The sequence below is a fragment of the Oryctolagus cuniculus genome, chromosome 11 (assembly GCF_964237555.1).
Source record: "Oryctolagus cuniculus chromosome 11, mOryCun1.1, whole genome shotgun sequence".
In the NCBI taxonomy this organism is placed as follows: domain Eukaryota; kingdom Metazoa; phylum Chordata; class Mammalia; order Lagomorpha; family Leporidae; genus Oryctolagus; species Oryctolagus cuniculus.
Window position 1 is genome coordinate 79,705,269 of NC_091442.1, and position 21,738 is coordinate 79,727,006.

At 41.4% G+C, this 21,738-nt stretch overlaps 1 protein-coding gene across 1 annotated transcript in view; it reads right to left on the reverse strand.

Annotated features, from left to right (window-relative positions):
• Window positions 1-1,733: 1,733 nt before the first annotated feature.
• E2F7 (E2F transcription factor 7) overlaps window positions 1,734-21,738 on the reverse strand; it is a 40,188-nt gene continuing 20,183 nt past the window's right edge. Inside the window, exons 7-13 of the mRNA XM_008256836.4 lie at window positions 20,612-20,746; window positions 14,337-14,522; window positions 13,746-13,818; window positions 11,265-11,766; window positions 8,778-9,033; window positions 6,251-6,675; window positions 1,734-4,678 (exon numbers count right to left, since the gene is read on the reverse strand). Of these exons, the coding sequence (XP_008255058.2) occupies window positions 4,508-4,678; window positions 6,251-6,675; window positions 8,778-9,033; window positions 11,265-11,766; window positions 13,746-13,818; window positions 14,337-14,522; window positions 20,612-20,746 (1,748 nt within the window). The 3' untranslated portion in view covers window positions 1,734-4,507. The remainder of the gene's footprint in view (window positions 4,679-6,250; window positions 6,676-8,777; window positions 9,034-11,264; window positions 11,767-13,745; window positions 13,819-14,336; window positions 14,523-20,611; window positions 20,747-21,738) is intronic.

Here is a 21,738-nt window from a genome sequence, read left to right on the forward strand (position 1 = left end):
TTAAGTTTTTTTTTTTTTTTAAACTAGTGTAACTTAATTTGATTTTCAATACCATTGACAGCTGAGTTTCCAGGACACAGGTTGGGAAAGACTGGAAGCTTGTAGAGAACAGCATGTCCAACTGAGAGTGACTGGTAGAGTACCAACACAAAATGGATTTGGGTGTGAGAGCATCAATAGAAGAAAGTGACTTGGCTTTAGGCATGATTTCTTAACTTCAGATGCATTTTCAGGGCAAAACAGCACCCAACTGATCTTAACACTTAAAAACAAATGAATAGCCATCAAAAAGGACTTTGGTAAATATGGAATATTAAGTGCCATAACCGTCACCTGGAAACCTGACATTCCTGGCCAGTGGAAGTTACTAACTGGCTTAACAGGATATGCAATGGTGAGCTTGGCTGCAGCTCTAAATGCTGCATTTCAAAGCTATTGGACTCTGCAGTATTGATAGAGGAGGTTTTGCAATATCATTTACACAACTATTGAATCTCCCCACCCACAACCAGGTCATGAAAGGGTGACAGGATGGAAATAGAAATGGAATTAGTGAGGATTTCTTTGGAGTTCAGCTGTGAATCGTCACCTCTGCTATCCAGGGACAGTAAGGGGGTATTTAGGTGTTGTTTACTTGTCACCACTTCCCTGCAGTGTTCTGACATCTGACTGGCCTGGGGATTTAGGAGAGCTGGCTGGGCCAATAGCTTTGGCAGTGAAGGCAGGGCACAGCCGCTGTGCTAGGCTGGGCCCTGTCTCCTACAATCAGGACAAAGAGCACTGGGTGTGGGCTAATGGGAGATGGAATTAATCTGGGACCATTTCAAATCCTGCACAAAGTCTGCATGGAAAATACTGCAGGAAAAGCAGAGGCTGAGAGAATGGTTAATAGTAGGAAAGGTGCTGTCTGCATCACAGAAAGGCTAGGCACATGTCTCCAAGATGAATCTGAAGAAGCATCCATGTGAACCAGCTCCAACATGTGCCCATCTCACCTCACAATTTTGCAGGGTAGATTAATAATGTGACATGGATATTTCTAGAGATACAAAGAGCCAGGGGTTACTTTATTGATTTGACCTGACAATATTAATTCGACAAGCAGAGAGAGAGAGATCCCATCTAACAGGTTCACTCCCCAAATTCCCACTAGAGATGAGGCAGAAATTCAATCCAGGTCTCCCATGGGTATCAGGCATGAAATGCCAAATACTGACGTCATCATCTGCTGCTTCCCAAGGTGTGCATCAGTAGGAAGCTGGAATCGGGAGCAGGATTCAAACCCAGAAACTGATAAGGGATACATACGGGTGTCCCAACAAGTGGCTTTACTGATAAGCCGATTGTCTGCTACTTGATGCTAACTCAAAGGTGAGAGTTAATGATGGGATGTGGCTTTGAACTAAAGGTGGCATTTGCTAGGCTGAAGCATTTAACTTTACAGATACTGTAAGTCTGGGAGGTGGTCTGCATTCAGTTGACGTTTCCAGTAGATAAGTGTCAGAATCATACAGTGATTTGAACTCAGCAGAAATCAACAGCACGTCCCTTCAACCCTCCTAAGTTGCCATGTAATTCTGATGCAGGCAGTTCTGGCCTTTGGGAACCACGGGAAGACCTCAGCAAAAGGATGTGAAGGTTTATGAGGGCCCGGTTGGCTATGTGACTGTTATTCCTTTTACTAAAAACGATATGTAAAGAACACTCACCAAGAAATACAACCAACATTTCTTATTAAATGAACTAATTTTTATTGTTTTATAAAGCTTAATATGAAAAAATCAGTTTACATGTAGTAAAGTTATAAGTAGATAGCTATAGATAATATAGCCATTAGGAGAAAAAGCAGAGCTAAATAATATAACAAAAGCAGTAAGCAGCAATAAAATTAATACCTACATAAAACTAGCAGTGCAATAAGATAAGCAGGAAGCAGCTTTACAATTTAAAAAGTTAATTTAAATACAGAAATAGCACCTTACAAAAAGGAATTGAGAAATGTAAACTTGGTAGGTAGATTCAAGTATAAAAGTTATACCCCCAACTCTTGTACCAGAATGAAAGGGTTTCACAAACCCTGGACAGTGTAGGGCACATACGACCCCAGTGCCAACTCAAAGCTGCATGTCCTTAGCAGGATCACCAACAGTGATTTTTTGTTTCTTTCATTAAATTATACAATAACAGACTCAAGATTGCCATTGCTTCTTTACTATGCAAAATATCCAAGTCTAGCTTGGCATCATCACTGCTGTCAGCTGTTCTTTAAGAAAGATTCATTTTCCTGGCAGAAACAACCACTGCATTATTAATTTATTAATTTGTTTTTACATATCAAGTCATATTAAGAAGTGAATACTGAATGCAAAGTAATTTGTTCTTAGTTTCTATTGCTAAGTGTTGTCACAATGTCATAATATTCTTATTTATGGGATTGCTTCTTAACACTTCTCAAGAACCACAAATTCTCTGAGGTTAATGAAGTCATAGGAATGGACAGAAGAATAAGAAAAGGGATAGCAAAAAAGTTAAAACGAATGGAGGCCATCCAGGAATAGTGAAGGGAAAATGAGTTTTGTGTTTCCATCTAAATGCAGACCTCTCAGCCAGAATATTTTGTGGAAGTTCTTAGGCATGGGGGGATGGGGGAAGGGAGATTCAAGATGCAAATACAGACTTCTATGTTGCACATCCTGTAATCTGCCTGAAAAGGTATTTTTGTTTGTTTGTTTGATTCAGTAGAGAACCAACCCATCACTACTAATTCAGGATAATCATTACCATGCAGTTGTTGACAGTTAGAATCATATTTTCCATCTAATTCTAGAACATACTGGAAAAAAAAAAAAAAGGAAAAAAATCATCTGTAAACTTCAAAAGTTTAGTGTTGATAAAAAAAAAAGTTTGTATAAGTAGCAAATTTATTTAGTCTGGCTACCTACCTCAAGTTTTCAAATAGCTTGTGGGGATAATAAGGTTAATATTATCCTGTAGTTAACATAAAGCTACTTTACTCAGACTCCCAGAGTCTCTTAAATTAATATTTTTATTCTTTCATATAACATTTTATTGGGTCCAAAATTAAAAATAAAATAACACCATATACCAAGATTTAAAATCTAAGAAGTTTTAAAAAGCAGAAAGAACAGAAGGAATGAAGGGAGGGAGGAAGGAAGGGAGAAAGCCCATTTACTCTGAAGAGCCAAGAGTGAGGTAAATATCAATAAATCTAGGAATACAAAGAACTAGTTTGGCTACTTAATGATCCCCTAAAAGTAATGTGGTTTAGCAAAGGGAAATTGCATAAGAGTTCCCAGAACTGGATTCGTGCTAGAACAGTGAACCCCTGCACTCATCATTCTTATTTATCAGAAGTACCATATAATCACGGTTTGAATCCTCTTGGAAATGGAACAAAATGTATCCAATTTTCCTCTTATCATTCCAAACATGGAGAAAAGTAAAGAATAAAATAACCACCTATTGCCCTGTATCAATTTCTACATCGTGACTCTTCAGAATTCAACTGAAAGGTCTCATTTGGTTTCCAATGTTCCACAGAAGTCCTTTCTATCATCTTGATTTATTTTATAAAGAACAATTGTTAGAAGGCTTCTGTACCTGATACTCTACAGTTAACATTTAAATAAACAACATAGGGCACGTAGTGAATGAAACCTGACATGGTGGGCTTTTTTGAACAGTCAAATCTCATGGTTCACACATTTATTTGCAAAGCAGTGATCAGGCTGCTAGCATTCATCTTGGGTCTCATGCCCAAAGGTGGGGTTTGCACAGTTCCTCTACAGCATGGTGTGTCATTCACAGTTATTTTGGTCTTGACATTGGTCACATATGCACGATTATCCACACTGTTACTAGGTTGTAGAATAAGTGCAGGGCAAATTATAGGGAAAAAATACAAACATTCAAGTCGTCATACCCTGAAAAAAATGTGTTAGGCTGTAGTTGTAAACTTTTTGCACTAAATCCCATTTCAGGAACAAAATAAATAACACCAAAAGATTCACAACTGAAGGTAGCTTCCTGGTGAAGCCTAAGGAAGCAGTAGCTTTGTAAACGGCAGAAAGTTTCCCTCACCACAGGGTTGCTCAGGGCAAGTGGAAACACATGTTGAGAATGCTTCCCCGAGTTAAGTGCTGGACAACCCCCCTTCAGAATAACCACACGGCTCCAGGAGTCTGTTCAGATATACTTCCAGCAAGAAAATGATCTTGATTCCAACCACACAAGTCAGTAGGTGCTTTCACTGTGACACCAAGCAGAGAGTCTGAACTCCAACTCGTATTACATGCACAATTAATAACAATGACTTTCAGGAAAACAGATGATTCATGATGGTGGGAAGTTAAAAGTACCAGCGGATCAAAGAGACGTGAAGGACTGCGCTGAGGAGCACATGGTTTGCATTCTACCTAGGACACCACAGTCTGGAACAGGGACCAGCAGATGGGCTGATGCCACCCTCGCCTGCCAAGGTGTCAGGCTAGTCAGTCCCGGCGCTGGGGATTTCTAGTCTCCTCTGGGCAGAGCTGGTGTTTCGTGACTGATTCCTTTCTCTTCTCTTAAAGACAGGGTCTCTGAGGCTGCCGGGGGTCTTGAAAAATGTCTCACGGTGTGTGCGCCGGATGCTCTTGGGGGTCAATGGAGCTGGTGACTGAACAACAAAAGCAGAAGTCAAGTCCAACTGTTTTACCCTGTGACCTGGGAGCCCTTTCTGGACCTTGTCATTCTAATAACCTTATCATTATGACCCCCAGGCAGTGTCCCTTCTCTTTGCTTTTCTATCACACCTATCCCACTGAACATTCACAGCTGGACATCACATGCTTATTTGTTTGGGTACAGAAAGGCAGTTGATCATAGAGGTTACAATTGTGACACCTGGAACGGGGGTCTGGGCTCTGCTGTAACAAGCTGTGTGACTTTGGGCAAGTTACTTAGCCCATCTCTCTCTCTCAGTTTCTTCATCTACACAATGAAGGTGACAAAAGTACCAACTTCAAAGGGCAGCAAAAATTAAATGACATAATATCCATAAAGCACCATAGAGCATATGAAACAAAAAACAAGCGGTTGTGTGTTGGCTCTTGTTTACTTTCTAATGCTTACTCTCATGTTAAATATTAACCTCTTATCTGTTTATGCCCTAAAATGGCAGGGACCATTATCCCGTTCTGTCTTCACTTTCTGGCATGTAACTAAGTAAGCAAAACACAAGTTATGCTGTAATCATCTTGTGAAAAACTAACATATTTATTTCACTGTCTAGCAAACCTCTGAGCCTCTGAATAACCTGTCTAAAATATTCCTTGCTCTGGAAAATTGTCTAAACAATGTCTCAATATATATGAGGAATTCAACAATAACTTACTTACTGAATGACAAATGGAGTATGTGACAATTATAGTGATGATTAATTTATATTGATTATATCCATTAAGTATATACTTTTACCAATATTTATTTATTTATTTATTTGAAAAGGCAGAGAGAGAGAGACACACAGAGAGATCGATCTTCTACCTACTGGAATATACTCCCCTAATGACCACAACAGCTGGGGCTGAGCTAGGAAATCTGGTTCTCCTATGTGGGTAGTAGGAACACAATTACTTGGGCTATCACTTGCTGTCCATCAGACACATTAGGAGGAAGCTAGATTGCCAAGTGTAGAGTAGCCAAGACTTGATCCAGGTACCTGGATATAGAATGTGTCCCACGTGGCAGCTTATCACACTGCCCCACAGTGTCCATCCCACTATAAATATTTTTGTGAGTATATATCTATTTATCTCCATTGCCTCTTATATATCACATTTGAAGAAATGATTAATGCCAATAATCCCTGAGTCAGTATTAAGACTTTTGTTCCTCCTGATTTTTTCTTTAGCTGCACTATTAAAATAGCAGGTGATCTTTACAAATCCAAGTTTGGAGATCATCAAATCATCTAAATATTCAATATTCCTCCTTAATTATACCTAAAATAGGTCTCCTAATTCTATCAGAGTGGCAACTAAAAATGTGTTTTTTTTTTTTCTCTTTAAAGTATAGGATCACCTTCCCTGTGCGTAAATAAGCACGTAACACTGCATCTACAATGGAAGCCAGGCAGACCTGACCAACTGCCTCCTCTGGCCTGTCCTCTGTCACATGACTGAAACAAAAGCTAACTAATCAAAGGTATCGCCCCATCGCAGAGCGACAACCTCTCTGGGAAACTCACCTGTTGCAATTTAACTACAGAAACTGGATGTCCCATGTAAACAGGAGACTCAGGTTGGATGTTGTATGATCTTGACATCACTGGACTTAGGTCCAGTGAGGGCTGAGCCTGAAGCTGAGGGTCTGCAGAAGGGAGTGTAGAGGTCTTCGAATTAACCAGGGCTGCAGGGCCAATGAGAAGGTGTGCTGCTGAACCAAGGCCAGGTAAGCCAAAATTCACAGGTCCTGTGTTTGGGAGGGTGCCAGGAGCAGAAGACACTGGACTGGGCATTGAGGGAGAATACAGGACAGGAAAAGGGCCCAGAGTTGGAGATGGTAAGACCATGCATGGAACGCTGAAGGAGGGCAGCTGACTCGACGACGGTCCCACACTAGGTGAGGGCTGACTGCCAGGTAAGAGCACATTGAAGCCATTTAATCCTGAAACTGAAGCAGAACAGGTGAGTGTCGACACAAAGTTAAGAGGCTATTCATGCTAAAGTCCCTCCTTGGCCTTTTCAAATGCGAGTGCATGGCAATTCAATGAATGACAAAACCTTTCCCTATTTGACCAGGCCAACCCCCTTTCTGTGCTCTGCCAGCTCTTACACCTCCATTTGACAGCAGAGAGCGACACTGTAATTCACTTCAACTTTTATGATCATTTGGTGGATGCCTGTGAAAGGATATATATATATATATTTTTAAAGAGAGACAGAGATAGAGACAGGCAGAGAGGCAGATCCTCCATCTGCTGGTTTACTCCCTATATTCCCCAAATGTCTGCAAAAGCTATGACTGGGCCAGGCTGAAGACAGGAGCTGGAAGCTCAATCCAGCACTCCCAAGTGGTTGGCAAAGACCAAGTATCTGAGCCATCACCTGCTGCCTCCCAGGGTGTGCATTAATAAGATCAGAAGCAAAGCTGGGACTCAAAAAACCCAGGCACTCTGATAGAAGATGCTGTAGTCTCAAGTGGTGTTGTGACTACTGCCCCCTGTGACGGATGGGTTCTTCATGTGAGTTCTACTGAACACAAATGGAAGAGGAAAGTAAAACCTGGATGGGAAAAAGTCTACCTTTATTTTTTATAAACTTCTAACTGAAAACTTGTATATCCCTCAATGTTGATCACAGGCAGCAAATCACAATATTAATGGTTCCCTGACTTTTCTACCAGTAAAAAGTACAGTTATGTTCAAATCACATTAAAGTTTTCTTTATAACTTAATCCTCTGCATTTATAAACACCGTGCTGGGGAATCCATGGCTTCACCAAAACGTCAAATGGTCTATTGCACAGAAAAAGTAAAAAATCCCTGTGCTGATGTATAATTTTCATTCAGCCAGGGCTGACTGTGTTTTTGTTCATCAAAGTCAGCACTGATTATCATGCTAAAGTAAGCACTGAATGCTAAAGGGATAAAGAATGCTTTCTGGGTAAGTGAATCATAATAAGTACCCACCCAATCTGTTCTAGATAAGTGAGTAATAATAAATACCTATCCAATCTGTTCTGGCGGGTTAGGTTCAAGCCAACAAGGAACTGAAGCAAATCAACTTGAGCACCACTGCATCAAGTGGTGCTTTATGTAAAAAGTGCCTAGGTTAAAAATTAGGTATCCATTGCATATCAACTTTAATTCAAAATACTAAGTTAGCGTTTATTGATTCTTACTAATTACCAGGCACTACTATTACAAGTGCTGTAGGGATATTACCTTATTAAATTTAATTCAGTTTTCACAGCACTGCTAGGAAGCAGGTGCTATTACTGCCGTTTTGTCCATGAGGATGGTTGAACACCTGTCTTAGGTTCCTGCAGATGAGTGGTTTTGAATGTCAAGCACTTTTACTCTGGATTTGATGCTGGACAACAATGATATACTCAGTACCTCTACATCCTCAAGAGATCAGATTGTTAGCTGCATATCATGGCCAGCAGGTGTACACGATTATGCTGTACCAGTGGCAGGCTTAGCTGAATTATAGAATTATCTTTTGCAAGTTATGCTTTTTGAGCAACAAAGTTTAATGTATTTTTTAAATATTTTATTTTTATTTTTTGACAGGCAGAGTAGACAGTGAGAGAGAGAGACAGAGAGAAAGGTCTTCCTTTGCCGTTGGTTCACCCCCCAATGGCTGCTGCGGCCAGTGCGCTGTGGCTGGCGCACCGCGCTGATCCAAAGCCAGGAGCCAGGTGCTTCTCCTGGTCTCCCATGCAGGTGCAGGGCCCAAGCACTTGGGCCATCCTCCACTGAACTCCCGGGCCACAGCAGAGAGCTGGCCTGGAAAGGGGGCAACTGGGAAAGTTTAATGTATTTTAAAAACCACCTGCCCTAATTATTTTCCTGTTACACCTGAAGTTGGTGAAAGTAGACGTAGCTTCTCTTTTCATTTTATAAATGGAGGAAACAAGGGGCAGAGCATGGCACAGAGCAAGACAACAGCACATCACAGAACCTGTCTGGCCAGGTGACACAGGTAACTAACAATCCACCTGCTGATGTGGCTCCCACAGGACTTCTAGGACATGAAGCCATGCCTTACCAGCTGGAGACTGCACATAAAGGCACTGCAGCAAAGAAGGCTCTTGGGGGCTTTCGTTTTCTTCCGCAGGCTTTTCAGTATCTGTATTTCTTGATGAATTTCCCCACTCAGAAGACACAAAGCCATTAGCTGTAGCCTTTCCCGAAACCTCCCTTTCAGCAGGGGTGTGATTCTTCACATGAAGCTCTTCGAGAGGTGTAGATTCACTATGACCCATAGTTTTGGGAGAGACGGGGTCTGTGGATTCTGACTGTTTCTAAGCACAAGCAAACAAGAAAACAGAAAAGCAAGTCAAAACTCTAATGATAAATTTTAACAGACTTTGCAAATCAGCTTATATGAGGGTACTTCAAGAAGTTCATGAAAAATGGAATTAAGATAAGTTTATTTTGGTGTAAACAATTATTATCACGAGTATATCAAGACATCTAAGACAAGTTACTTAGGAAAGACTGTGGTCTTTATGGTTTTTGAGTCCCAGACGAGTCCCAGGTTCCAATGATCTCGGAACTGGTGATGGTTCTCCTGAAGGCAGTCCCCAGGTGGCACAAAGCATCACACGGCAAGAGGAGCATGTGAGTCTATGCCTCTCCTAATAAAGCCACCATGATTTGATCATGGGGGCTCTACCTAAATAACCGATTTCAATCTACCCACATTCCAGAGGCTTACCTCTAAAAACAATAATTACATTAAGTTTACACCCTCTTGATCTCATTAACCTGAGACATTGGGGAGCAAGCCTTCAAACGTGGGCCTTCGGGAGACACCCAAACTAATATCCAAACCATGGCACCGTGCATTGTATCAACTTTTCTCGAAATTTCTGAAGACTGCTTTGTAAACAACAAACAAACACACACAACTATATGCCACACTGATTTGTGTCTGCCAGTTGTTTTAGTCTTAATTATAAGAACGATCTGGCTGGCGTCGCAGCTCACTAGGCTAATCCTCTGCCTTGTGGCGCCGGCACACCGGGTTCTAGTCCCGGTCGGGGCGCCGGATTCTGTCCCGGTTGCCCCTCTTCCAGACCAGCTCTCTGCTGTGGCCAGGGAGTGCAGTGGAGGATGGCCCAAGTGCTTGGGCCCTGCACCCCATGGGAGACCAGGAGAAGTACCTGGCTCCTGCCATTGGATCAGCGCGGTATGCCAGCCGCAGCGCGCCGGCCGCGGCGCCCATTGGAGGGTGAACCAACGGCAAAGGAAAACCTTTCTGTCTCTCTCTCTCACTGTCCACTCTGCCTGTAAAAAAAAAAAAAAGAATGATCTGAAATGTCTGAAATGGACATCACATACTGGGGATCTGTAGGTTTATGATTCCTAAGTATAGAAATGAAAGAGACTTCAGTTATGAAAAACTGGCCATGTTGTTTATATTATAATAAATTTCTGAGCTGGTTTCAAAAAGTTTACAAAGCTGCAGTCATCCAGAACCCAAGAACTGTGGGCTGGCCTCAAGCCTTCTTGGTCATCTAAGACACAGATCAGTCAGTCAGGCTTCCACTTCTGAACCACAATTCATTCTGGTAAGACACAGGAACACAGAAAGAGTGGAGAAAGGTGTGTAATTCATGGAATGATTTCCACACAATGCCTGGCTGACCCACTGTGCTTCAACCTCCTGAGACTTACTGGTCACATCTCATCAGCCTCTGAATGGCCACTAAGATGTATCCAACTCAGATTTTTGGGCCTTTTCTTTTGTTGCTAGGAAAATGGGATCACAGATGGTGCAGAGAACTGACCAAGCTTGGTCCCTGATAGCCAGACACCAGCCACATTCCTGACTCTGGAACTCAGCTGCATCCTGGACGAAGATGATTGTTTTCAGGGGTTCCAATTTGTTTAAAAAAAAAAAAAATGTACAAGACTGGAAGGAAATACAGTCATGTTCACAGTGATTACCTGTATGTTGTGGGATACTTCTTAGCTTTTCTCACTTACCTCTTTCACTTTTTTTTTTTTTTTTTTTTTTTTTTTTGACAGGCAGAGTGGACAGTGAGAGAGAGAAAAAGAAAAGTCTTCCTTTTCCATTGGTTCACCCCTCAATGGCCGCTGCAGCCGGCGCACTGTGCTGATCTGAAGCCAGGAGTCAGGTGCTTCTCCTGGTCTCCCATGCGGGTGCAGGGCCCAAGCACTTGGGCCATCCTCCACTGCTTTCCCGGGCCACAGCAGAGAGCTGGCCTGGAAGAGGAGCAACCGGGACAGAATCCAGTGCCCCGAACAGGACTAGAACCTGGGGTGCCGGCGACGCAGGCGGAGGATTACCCTATTGAGCTGCGGCACCAGCCCTTTTTCAACTTCGTAGTTTAATTTACTAAAATCACTTTTCTTACAGTACTATGTTATGGTAAATGTTTGGGAAACCCAGTCCAGTGTTTCATTATGCAAATGACATGTGAAATATCACGCTCTTGATATGTGTCCCTAGAAGAAGTGCAAGGTTAACAAGATGTCATGAGACATACCCACCCATTCTCTTTACCTTAGGCACGACAAGGGAAAGAGGGCTGTCTTCACAATCCCTATTTTGTCTTTTAGCTGCTGGCTCATCTTTTTCCTGAAGCTTCCTCTCTTCATAGAGACGTTTCTGAGCTGAGAGTGCAGATGGCAGCTCTTTTGCAGCTGGGACTTGTGTGCTTCCGCTGTCCCTCTCTGAACTCAGCCCTGGAGCTGGTCCTTCTTGCAGGCTCCCATACAGCATGAACAGCGAAGAGGAGGGCATGTATACTAGGGGCTGGCTGGCAAGCACAGCTGGCTTCAGGCTCTCTGCGTCACAGGCTGCAGGAGTGAGGGAGACACCTACTTGTCCATTCAGACCTTTCTGTATGGAGAAAGCCTGCACGTCCGTCTGAGCCACAGAAAACACCTGGTGGGCTAAAGGACTGGCACAGTACTCCGAGTCAACAGAGAGAGAAGGCGAAGGAGCAACGGCATTCAAACTGCTGGATGGAGGCACCACTCTCTTACTGGCAAAGACTTTTCCCCTGGAATGGAAAGAAACATAAAGAGTCCAGGCACGTTAACCCATTCTACCAGTCTGATTTTTTGCTTTCCTAAAGAGTCACATCAAATCAGGAGTGTGGGAATGGCTCAGGGTGACATTCAAATGCACTTCTTGAGCACCTACCTGCTAAGCCCAGAGGCAGATAACAAGGTATAATCTGGACAGAAGGTTAAGGATGGGGTGGAGGAGCCCATGTGGGATCTTAGGTAAATGCTCATATTGGCTCCTCCTCCCTGTCTCCCACATTTACTAGCTATCAATTCCTCGGCACTTATTCTCTCTCTCTTTAAAAGATTTATTTTATTTTATTTGAAAGAGTTAGAGTTACAGAGAGAGGCAGAGACAAAGAGAGAGGTCTTCCATCCACTGGTTCACTCCCCAGATGGCCACAACTGCCAGAGCTGAGCTGATTCAAACCCAGAAGCCAGGAGCCTCTTCCAGGTCTCCCACGTGGGCGCAGGGGCCCGAGTATTTGGGCCATCTTCTATTGCCTTCCCAGGCCACAGCAGAGAGCTGGATTGGAAGAGAAGCAGCCAAGACTAGAACCGGTGCCCATATGGGACGCCAGGGCTTCAGGCCAGGGCTTTAACCCACTGTACCACAGCACCGGCCCCGGCACTTAATCTCTTACTGGGCCTGCAGATGCTATCATGATGAACCAATGTAACAGTTTTATTCACTTACTGTAAGAGCTACTGCCCCTTCCCCAACCTGTACTAGTAAGGAAAGTGGATCTCAGAGATTTGTAAACCTGAGGTTTCAGATGACCCAGCTCTATGTCTAATCCCCCCACTGCTCATCATAGCCAGAATGATCTTCAGAGAATCTAAAATAGTTCTTTCTGAAGAATCCAAACTTTTCTGCCTATCAAACCTTTTGGCTGTCATGGCTACTTCCAACATCCAAGTTGTTCTGGGTAATATTTCCTTTCACTATCCTATTGGACAAATTACTTCAGCTAAACTATGGTCTAGCATTTCTCTCTACTCCCTGACTCTGCTTCACAATCAGTTATTTCCTACATCTGTCATTAAGATATTCTCTCATTCCCTCTTCAGTGTTTCTTCTGCCTTCTCTAAGGACATGAATCCTTCAAAAATCAGACCTCAATTTTTTTTTAAGACTTATTTATTCATTTGAAAGTGAGAGTTACAAACAGCAAGGGAGAGAATGTTGAATGTTGGTTCACTCCCTAAATGACCACAATGGCCAGGGCTGGGCCAGGCCAAAGCCAGGAACCAGGAGCTTCATCTGGGTCTCCCATGTAGGTGGCAACAGCCCAAACACTTGGGCCAACATTTGCTGTTTTTCCCAGGCCATTAGCAGGAAGCTGGATCCGAAGTGGAGCAGCCAGGACACAAGCCAACATCATATGAGATGCTGGTAAAGCAGGCAGCAGCTCTACCTGCTATGCCACAATGCTGGCCCCAACAGACCGCAAATGTTAAATCAGATGGCCTAGGTTAGAATCCTAGGTCTACCATGTATTAGCAATGGGACCTTGGGCAAATCACTTAACCTCCTGGGGTTTCAGCTGCTCTGTGTAAAGTGAGTATAAAAACACAAATCTCAAGACTACTGTTGTGATCATATTGACGGTAAGGCTCTTGGAACAGTACCCGGCAGTTAGTAAATAAAGTTAGCTATGATGACGACACGTGAGCCCTGAACCTACGATTCATTCCTCAGTTTCATGTTGGCAGTAAATGGTCTTCTTCCAGTGTTTGTGTTTTTTTAAATTACTTTGTTACCCGTAAGCCATTGTAGCTTACGGAAAATTTTTCACACTTTTGTGTCCCTGTGCACATTATTGGGCACAAATCAGTAACACAAATAATTAATACACAAATAAATAAATAATTTTTTATCTTTTGTTAGGGGATATTTCAATTAAGTCAAAGTTAACACAAGGAAATAGGAAAGAATTTTTTCTTTAAGAATACTTTAAAGAATACTTACTGTGAACTGTCCTCTATTTTCTGTCTATAGACAGCTGCCAGACTTCCAATTTCTAAGGTATAGCCAGCTGACCCTGAAAAGGAAAAAGAAAGCTTAACAAATATCACAAGAGACTGAAAACATACCAGTTAAAAGAGGACAGACAGCAGAATTCATTATTTATAGCTCAGGGATCCCAAGATAATCTCCAATCTGTTTTAGTTTTGATTCAACTAGAGAAATTTCTAGAACCTAGCTGAAAATGGTAAATTCAGGTTTCCTCGAGAATTAGTGAGAAAATACAACAAAACAAGCATTGCGATGTTAAGTCTGATGACTTCTAAGACCAAAGAGGCCAACCGTGGCAAATCAATTGGTCAAGGTAATTCAGGATCAATTGTAGACTTGGGATCCTGTTCACACATTGTGAGGTTGGTATCTGTCTTCTTTGCCGCCATTCAATCACTGTTTTACTTCAGGAAAGGGGAATGTAGACCACTGGCTAAAATCGGCAAGAACTAGCGTCGGCTCGTGTTAAAATCCCAGCATTCAGTGGGGCCCTGATTATACAGCAACTGACGATTCCATGGGTTGAGCTTGGGCAGCAGATACCTGGTTCTTCTCTGCAGGGGCTGCTGGGTTCTGAGTTTATTTTCCTCTGGATCCTCTCAGAAGCCTGAGCTGTGTTAAAAGAACCATAACGAGCCAGCCTCTGTTTTGTAGCAACTGGAATCTGGTCATATGTTTCTCTTGCCAATTCTGGTAAGACAGCTGCAGAAACATCCACCAGGTCTTCATCTACATAAATGAGAGAATTGGTAGAGAATTGGTACAATTATAGTGTTATATAATTGTACTTCAGGATAATTTTAGTCTTTTTAAGAGATGGCTTTGAACCTCTAATTGGAATAGAGCTATACAATAAATCAAAAACAAAGACCATCAAAGGAATTTTATGAACCTTGTCTCAAACCCCAATTTTTTTCAATGTACTCTTTTTTTTTTTTTGTAAAGTTAGTGGAAGACTATAAAGTGAGATTGAATCCATATATATTCTAAAATTATCTGAATGGCAAAGAAAGTAGAGCAAGATGTTCTTTAACCCAAATTAGAATAGGTCTGATATTTCAGATACTCTGTTGGGGCAGAGAGCATCAAAGTAAAACCCAACCATGCTCTCAGCACACCATGCTTATTTTGAAATTCACTTTCAAGATTAATGGAGATCAACCTCTATGACACAGCTCTGGGGCAATGAATATAAGAATCCTGCTTTATTATTTTTTATATGCAGTATAAGAATCAGTTATTAAGTGACCAAAGAAATAAGGTCAGCAGAAACATTATGGTTGAAATGTGGCAGAAGAAGAGTGAGGCTAACCCAAGTAGAAGGCTGGACCTTGGAGCTAATTTTGTGCTTAAAGCAGCCTGTATGAAGTCAAGATGGGACTTTCTATAGACTCAGGCAGTCATCCCTGTCGTCCTGACAGTTATTTCTACCTTGTTCAATTGCACTATTTCTCCTAAGCACATTGTAGGCACATTTTATTTATAAGACTGACTTAATACATTCAAGGGCCCAGTTAGACTTATATTTTCTAAGACACATTTTCACATCAATGCAACCTTAAAATTGAAATAAACCAAAAAATCCATATGGTTTCCTTTTTGAAAAAAAAAATAACAAAAGTCCAATAAATGTTCTTCTTCGAAAACCAGAAATTACAAAATCAAAAAGACAGTCAAGCCATCAAGTCAGTAGTAACACAGACTATATTTGTTCCCTTTCCTGAAACCAATAAAATACTGGACAAAATTTATAAAACAATGACTCTCAAGAAAGTAAACATAAGGACATGAATGACAATGATCCCTTAGGAATAAGAATCAAATTAGGTGAGTTCTATTAATGTCCTAGCTTACTGCCTGGAGATGTTTCTAGTTTGGGACAGAGAGGGCGAACCTAGATAGAGCCCGGAAGTCTCTGTTAGCTAAGTAGGGAGCTGTAAGTTGGGGTAAGCCAAAATAACTAGACTTGGCAGAGCAGAATACTTGAGAGGAGAGAAAGATCATTGTGGGGATCTGCCAAGGGGGTACCCCTTGAGTATTCAGTGGAGTACTGATGCATCTGAGATAGCTGAGGCCAGGGAGGGACCACTAAAGAGGAGCTGAAGAAACAGTCTCTGCAGCACATACAAAGGTGGAGATTGTGCCTGCTGCCAATAGCTACAACAGAAAGTCCTCACACATCAGGGGCTCTCATTAAAATACTAAAAAGGGTATTACTTCAGTAGTGTAGAAAATGTACTTACTACAGATGGGGTCTTCTCCACTAAAACTTAAAAGCAAGACCCCCAAAGAACACTGTTTTCAGGAATTTTTCTGCTTCCCAGAGCAAAGCTCAAGAATATTTTTAGGAATACAGCAATGCTTGGCACCTAGCAATGTATAATTAATTCACAGTGTTTAGCATACAATTAAAAATTATTAGGAACAAAAAGAAGGAAAACATAAACCGCAGTGAGGAGAAAAGCCAGTTGAAATTAATGAAAGAAGTGACACCAATGATAGATGAGTAGCCCAGCACATTAAAACAAGTATTGAATTACTTCCCAATAATTCAAGAGACCAGAGGAAAGACTGAATATTTTAAGTACAGCTATGGAAAAAACAAAGGCCAAAACCAAACTTCTAGAGATAAAACTACAATATTTGATATGAAAAACACAGTGCATGGAATTAATGATAGATTAAACTTTTTTTTCTTTTGCAAATAAAACACTGAAGAACAAAGAAGAGTACACTTGAAAACACAGGAATAGAAATTATCCAGATTGAATGAAAAGGAGAAAAATGAATGAAACAAGCAAAGCATTCATGAACTGTGGGACCACCTCAAACAGTCAACTATAAATGGAGTCTCCAAAGGACAGGAAATGAGAGGACAGAAAATGTATTTGAGGAAAATAAATAATGGCTGAAAATTTGTCAAATCTGATAAAGATGCAAGAAGCTCAACCAGCTCAAGTATAAGAAACCTAAAGAAAAGTCTATCACATCACACTTTAGCAAACTGCCATCAACCAGTCAAGAGAGAAACATAAAAGCAACCAAGGAAGAACAATAATTTATATACAGAAGAACAGAATAACTGTAGATTCCTTGTCAAAAATAGTGCAAGTTAGAACACAGTGCAGCAACTTCTTTAAAGCACTGGAAAGGGGGAAAAAAAAAAAAGAAACCAAAACCTTCAACCAAGAATTCAACAGAAAAAAGTGAAAGAATGATGTTTTCAGATATGCAACAGTTCAAAGAATTTATCATCAGCAGACCTGTAGTATAACAGACGTTAAAGAAAGTCCATCACACTAAAGAAAAATGATACTAGGCATAAACCTATATACCACAAAGTAATGCTATTCACTGGAAGTGGTAACTACATGGATAAATAAAACCTTTTTTCCTTATTAAAATATATTTACAGGATAATTAACCAAGAAAAAATGATAATGCATTGTGGGGTTAATAACATATATAGCAGTAAATATTTAACAGTAATAGTAGAAAGCCAAGCAAGGAGAAATGAAAGGAGGTTACTTTAAGGTTTCTATATAATATACATATTATATCACTTGTAGACTGTGATAAATTAAAGCAACTCTTAAAATAATAAAACAGATATAGCTAGTAAGTCAACAATACAACAGACGTAGCTAATAAATCAACAAAGGAGTTAAACTGGAAGCATAAAAAATACTAATTAAACGGAAAATAAAGAGAAAGAGAAAAAAGAAACAATGAGCAGATGGGACAAGCAGAATACAAATAACAAGATGGTAAGCTAAAATCCTAATGGATTAAGAACCACATGAAGGGGCAGGAGCTGTAACATAGCCAGTAAAGCCACCACCTGCAGTGCTGGCATCCCATATGGGCACCGGTTGAAGTCCCAGCTGCTCCACTTCCTATGCAGCTCTCTGCTATGGCCTGGGAAAGCAGTAGAAATAGCCCAAGTCCTTGAGTCCCTGCACCCATGTGGGAGACCTAAAAGAAGCTCCTGGCTCCAGATCGGTGCAGCTCCAGCTATTGCGGCCATCTGGGGAGGGAACCAGCAAATATAAGACCTTTCTCTCTCTCTGCCTCTGCCTCTCTGTAGCTCTGCCTTTCAAACAAATAAATAGATCTTAAAAAAAAAAAAAAATGAACCACGTGAAATATAAATGGCTTCAACTCAATTCAAAAGAAGAAAATATCAGATTATAGGGCAAAAATATAACAACCTCAACTATATTCTGCCCACCAGAAACTCACCTTAACTCTAGGTATAAATTGTTTAAAAGCATGAACAATATAACCTATGCTAACTAATTAAAAAAAACACACACAAGGAACTTGAACAAGGAATAAGGAAACATGAAATCAGTAAGGATACAAAAAAATTGGATAACACTGTTAACTACAGTAACCAAGTCATGCCACCCAACACATAGGAATACAAACACTTTTAAGTGTATACAGATGATTTACCAGGTTGGATCACCTCTGTGCCATAAAACAAATCTCAATAAGTTTTTTAAAAGGATTCAGTTTATACCAAGTGTGTTCCCTGACCATATGGAATGAAATTAGAAGTCATTAATAGAAAGATATCTGGCAAATTACAGAGTATCTGGAAACTATATAACAAACATCTAAGTTGTGGGTCAAAGAAGCCAAAACAGAAAATAAAAGGTATCTGGAATTGAAAATCAATAACACACACATCAAAATTTGTGGGACACAGGTAAAGCAGCACTGACAGGGATATTTATAGTAGTAAGAGATTAATAGAAAAGAAAAAAGGTCTTGACTTAGTGACTTCAGTTTCCACCTTCAGCAAATAGAATCTGAGGAAATTGAACTCAAAGTAAAAGGAGCTTCTAAACAGAAACCCTGAATATAGACTTATAGCTATTAAGGAGATTATAATCTGTAGTTAACCTTTTCATGTAATGAGATGGCTTCACTGATCATTTAGACTAAAGTGAATAAAAACACTGTTCTGGGAACTATGAGGTGGTCACAGATGAATAAAGATGATGTCTGCCTCCAAATAGGATAGATGGAAATACCACACTATCAACTTCACCAGGGACAACAGCACAACACTAAACTGTCATCATTCAGATTAGACACTCTGCTGAGTGATCAGGGAAAATTTTATGGAGCCATTGATAACTGAGCCAGATCCTGAAGGTTGAGAATATTTCTATGTTGATAAGGAGAAGCAGACTTCACAGGTTAAAAGAATAAGAGAGGGGCCAGCATTGTGGCACAGTGGGTGACACTGCTGCCTACAACAAGGCATCCCATATGGGTGCTGGTTTGTGTCCTGGCTGCTCCATTTCTGATCCAGCTCCCTGCTAATACACCTGGGAAACCAGCAGAGGATGGCCCAGGTGTCTGGGCCCTTGCTGTCCACATGGGAGACCTAGAAGAAGCTCCTGGCTTTGGCCTGGTCCAGCCCTGGCTGTTACAGTCATCTGGGGAGTGAATCAACAGATGGAACATCTTTCTCTCTCTGTCTCTCCCTCTCTCTCTCTAACCCCAACTTTCAAATAAATAAATAAATAAATCTTAAAAAAAAAAGTATACGAGAAGTCAAAGGCAGAGAAGCCGAAATGGCAAAATTGTATAATTCAGTCAGGCAGGGGCCATATCACACACATCTCAATCTCTTGTGACATGCAGCATTATGCATGGCATACAGTCTGTAAACGCTTACTGGGCTGAATTAGTTATAGCTGATCTCAAGTGTTTCATCTAGATACAAAGTGAGAGTATTACAAGTGAGGTACAGAGCCACATCCTTTATAAACATGGCTTAGGCACAGGAATTTAAATCACTAACAATAAAATTAGTAGGGTAATTTACAATAACATTAATGGCTTTTTCCTAGGCAGCACAACTATATGTAAAGTAGCTGGTACAGTCGGATCTAGGACAGGATTGCTCAGATATTACCTGTGGCAGAAGATAATACCCTCTTTTACTCTAGTTTAGCAAAATGATTATCTTCAACCTTTTAAATAAATTATAAAAGTGCTCATTGCACCCAATCTATATTTAGAAGTAGTTGTGGCCGGCGCCGCGGCTCAATAGGCTAATCCTCCACCTAGTGGCACTGGCACACCGGGTTCTAGTCCCGGTCGGGGCACCGGATTCTGTCCTGGTTGTCCCTCTTCCAGGCCAGCTCTCTGCTGTGGCCCAGGAGTGCAGTGGAGGATGGCCCAAGTGCTTGGGCCCTGCACCCCATGGAGACCAGGAGAAGTACCTGGCTCCTGCCTTCGGATCAGCGCGGTGTGCCGGCCGCAGCGCACCAGCTGTGGCGGCCATTGGAGGGTGAACCAACGGCAAAAGGAAGACCTTTCTCTCTGTCTCTCTCTCTCACTATCCACTCTGCCTGTCAAAAAAAAAAAAAAAAAAAAAAAAAAAAAAAAAAAAGTAGTTGTACCACATATTAGTTTTGGTATAGTAATTGATGTAATTTTTATGTTATCATTTTACATTTTTGAGAAAAACAAGGTTTTCTTCTGCTAATACAGAAACAACCAGAGTTTTAAAAAATTCTCAGTTCCAAACTTCTAGGAAAAAGCTTTGGGACAAAATATTCTTAACGCTAGAGGAACTCCCACATTATAAGCCATCAGCATTTCCTTTCCTACCGTGTGAGATAATCTGTGGGCAAATGGTCACTGTTCTGAGTGAAATCACCAGTCTAATTTTGTATGTGGTGTAGACTATGGAAAAAGAAGATCAATCTCACTGTAGGGTAAGCTACAGGAGTTGGAAAAGGAATTGGGGATTAAAAATCAAATAGGTCCCTGGCCCAGCCATGCTTCCTTACCATTGGAGCTGAAGTCCACTGGCCCAATCCATTTGAAGGCAGGTTTACGGCCTCGTTCTTCTGTTACATGCACTTTCTTTATCAGAGCCAGGCTGGTCAAAACATTGGCTATGTCATAGAGGCGCCGTACCTTAGCTTGAAGATATAAAACACAATGACAGTTCAACTTACAGGACAGGTAAGGTTTCTTGGCCACCACATAAACCTCAAGTGGAAAGCAGTGGGGTGGGATGGGAGACCAATGGCTCTGTCCTGAAATCACCCAGGATTTACACATCTGATGTATCTGAAGGCTTACAATAAGCGAAAGTCAGTGTGTCCTTCCCTTTCTAAAACTTCACACCTCTGACAAGAAGCACCAGGTGGCAAGCAGGGACCACCATGGCTACAAAAACAACAGGGGAGAAATGGGCTTCATTAAAAGCTGAGGAAGTGTAATTCTGATAGGTGGCATTTCAAAAGGTATCTCCCAGCAGGAGGTTGTGGTACTAGCTCCACCAGCCTGTGACAGCCAGGGATTTCCCAGAGCTTCCCTTGAGGCTGTACTCCTAGCACATAGGATGCCCAGGATTCAAGGTCAGGAGGTGGAATGGTATTAAATAAAGACAGGCAGCTCCTCACCTAAAGACCTAGAGTTCCTGCCACCAGTGGGAAGGACTGGGGTGTGCATTCCCTGAATATTAGGAGGTTTAAGGGAGAGACTTAAATTCACAACTAGAGGAAAACCCCAGAAGGCACAGATGTGTTAAATAGGAAGGACAATGATCTCAAAGTATTTTTGACTCAACAAGTCCATTTCCAGGGAGGAAGCCCACTGCACATCAGGGATCAGATATAGCAAAGGAGTTGAATTATTGTCCAGAATCATCAAGCATTCACCCCCAATGCAGCTTTCTTTCCAGTCCAGACTGGGCTAGGTTTTATGTAGCATTCCACCCACAGGTGAATGTCATTTCAGCTGTGAACAAAGTCAGAGAATGCTGAGCTCCTGGCTTCTTAGGACAATGGCTCAGGATCCAAACTCTAGCAGAAAAAGACACTGCAGTGGGTATAAAACTCGGGAACTCACTCCCTGTCCAGCAGCCACGTCCCACCACCCGTACCCTGGTCATTCCTCCGGTTCTTAC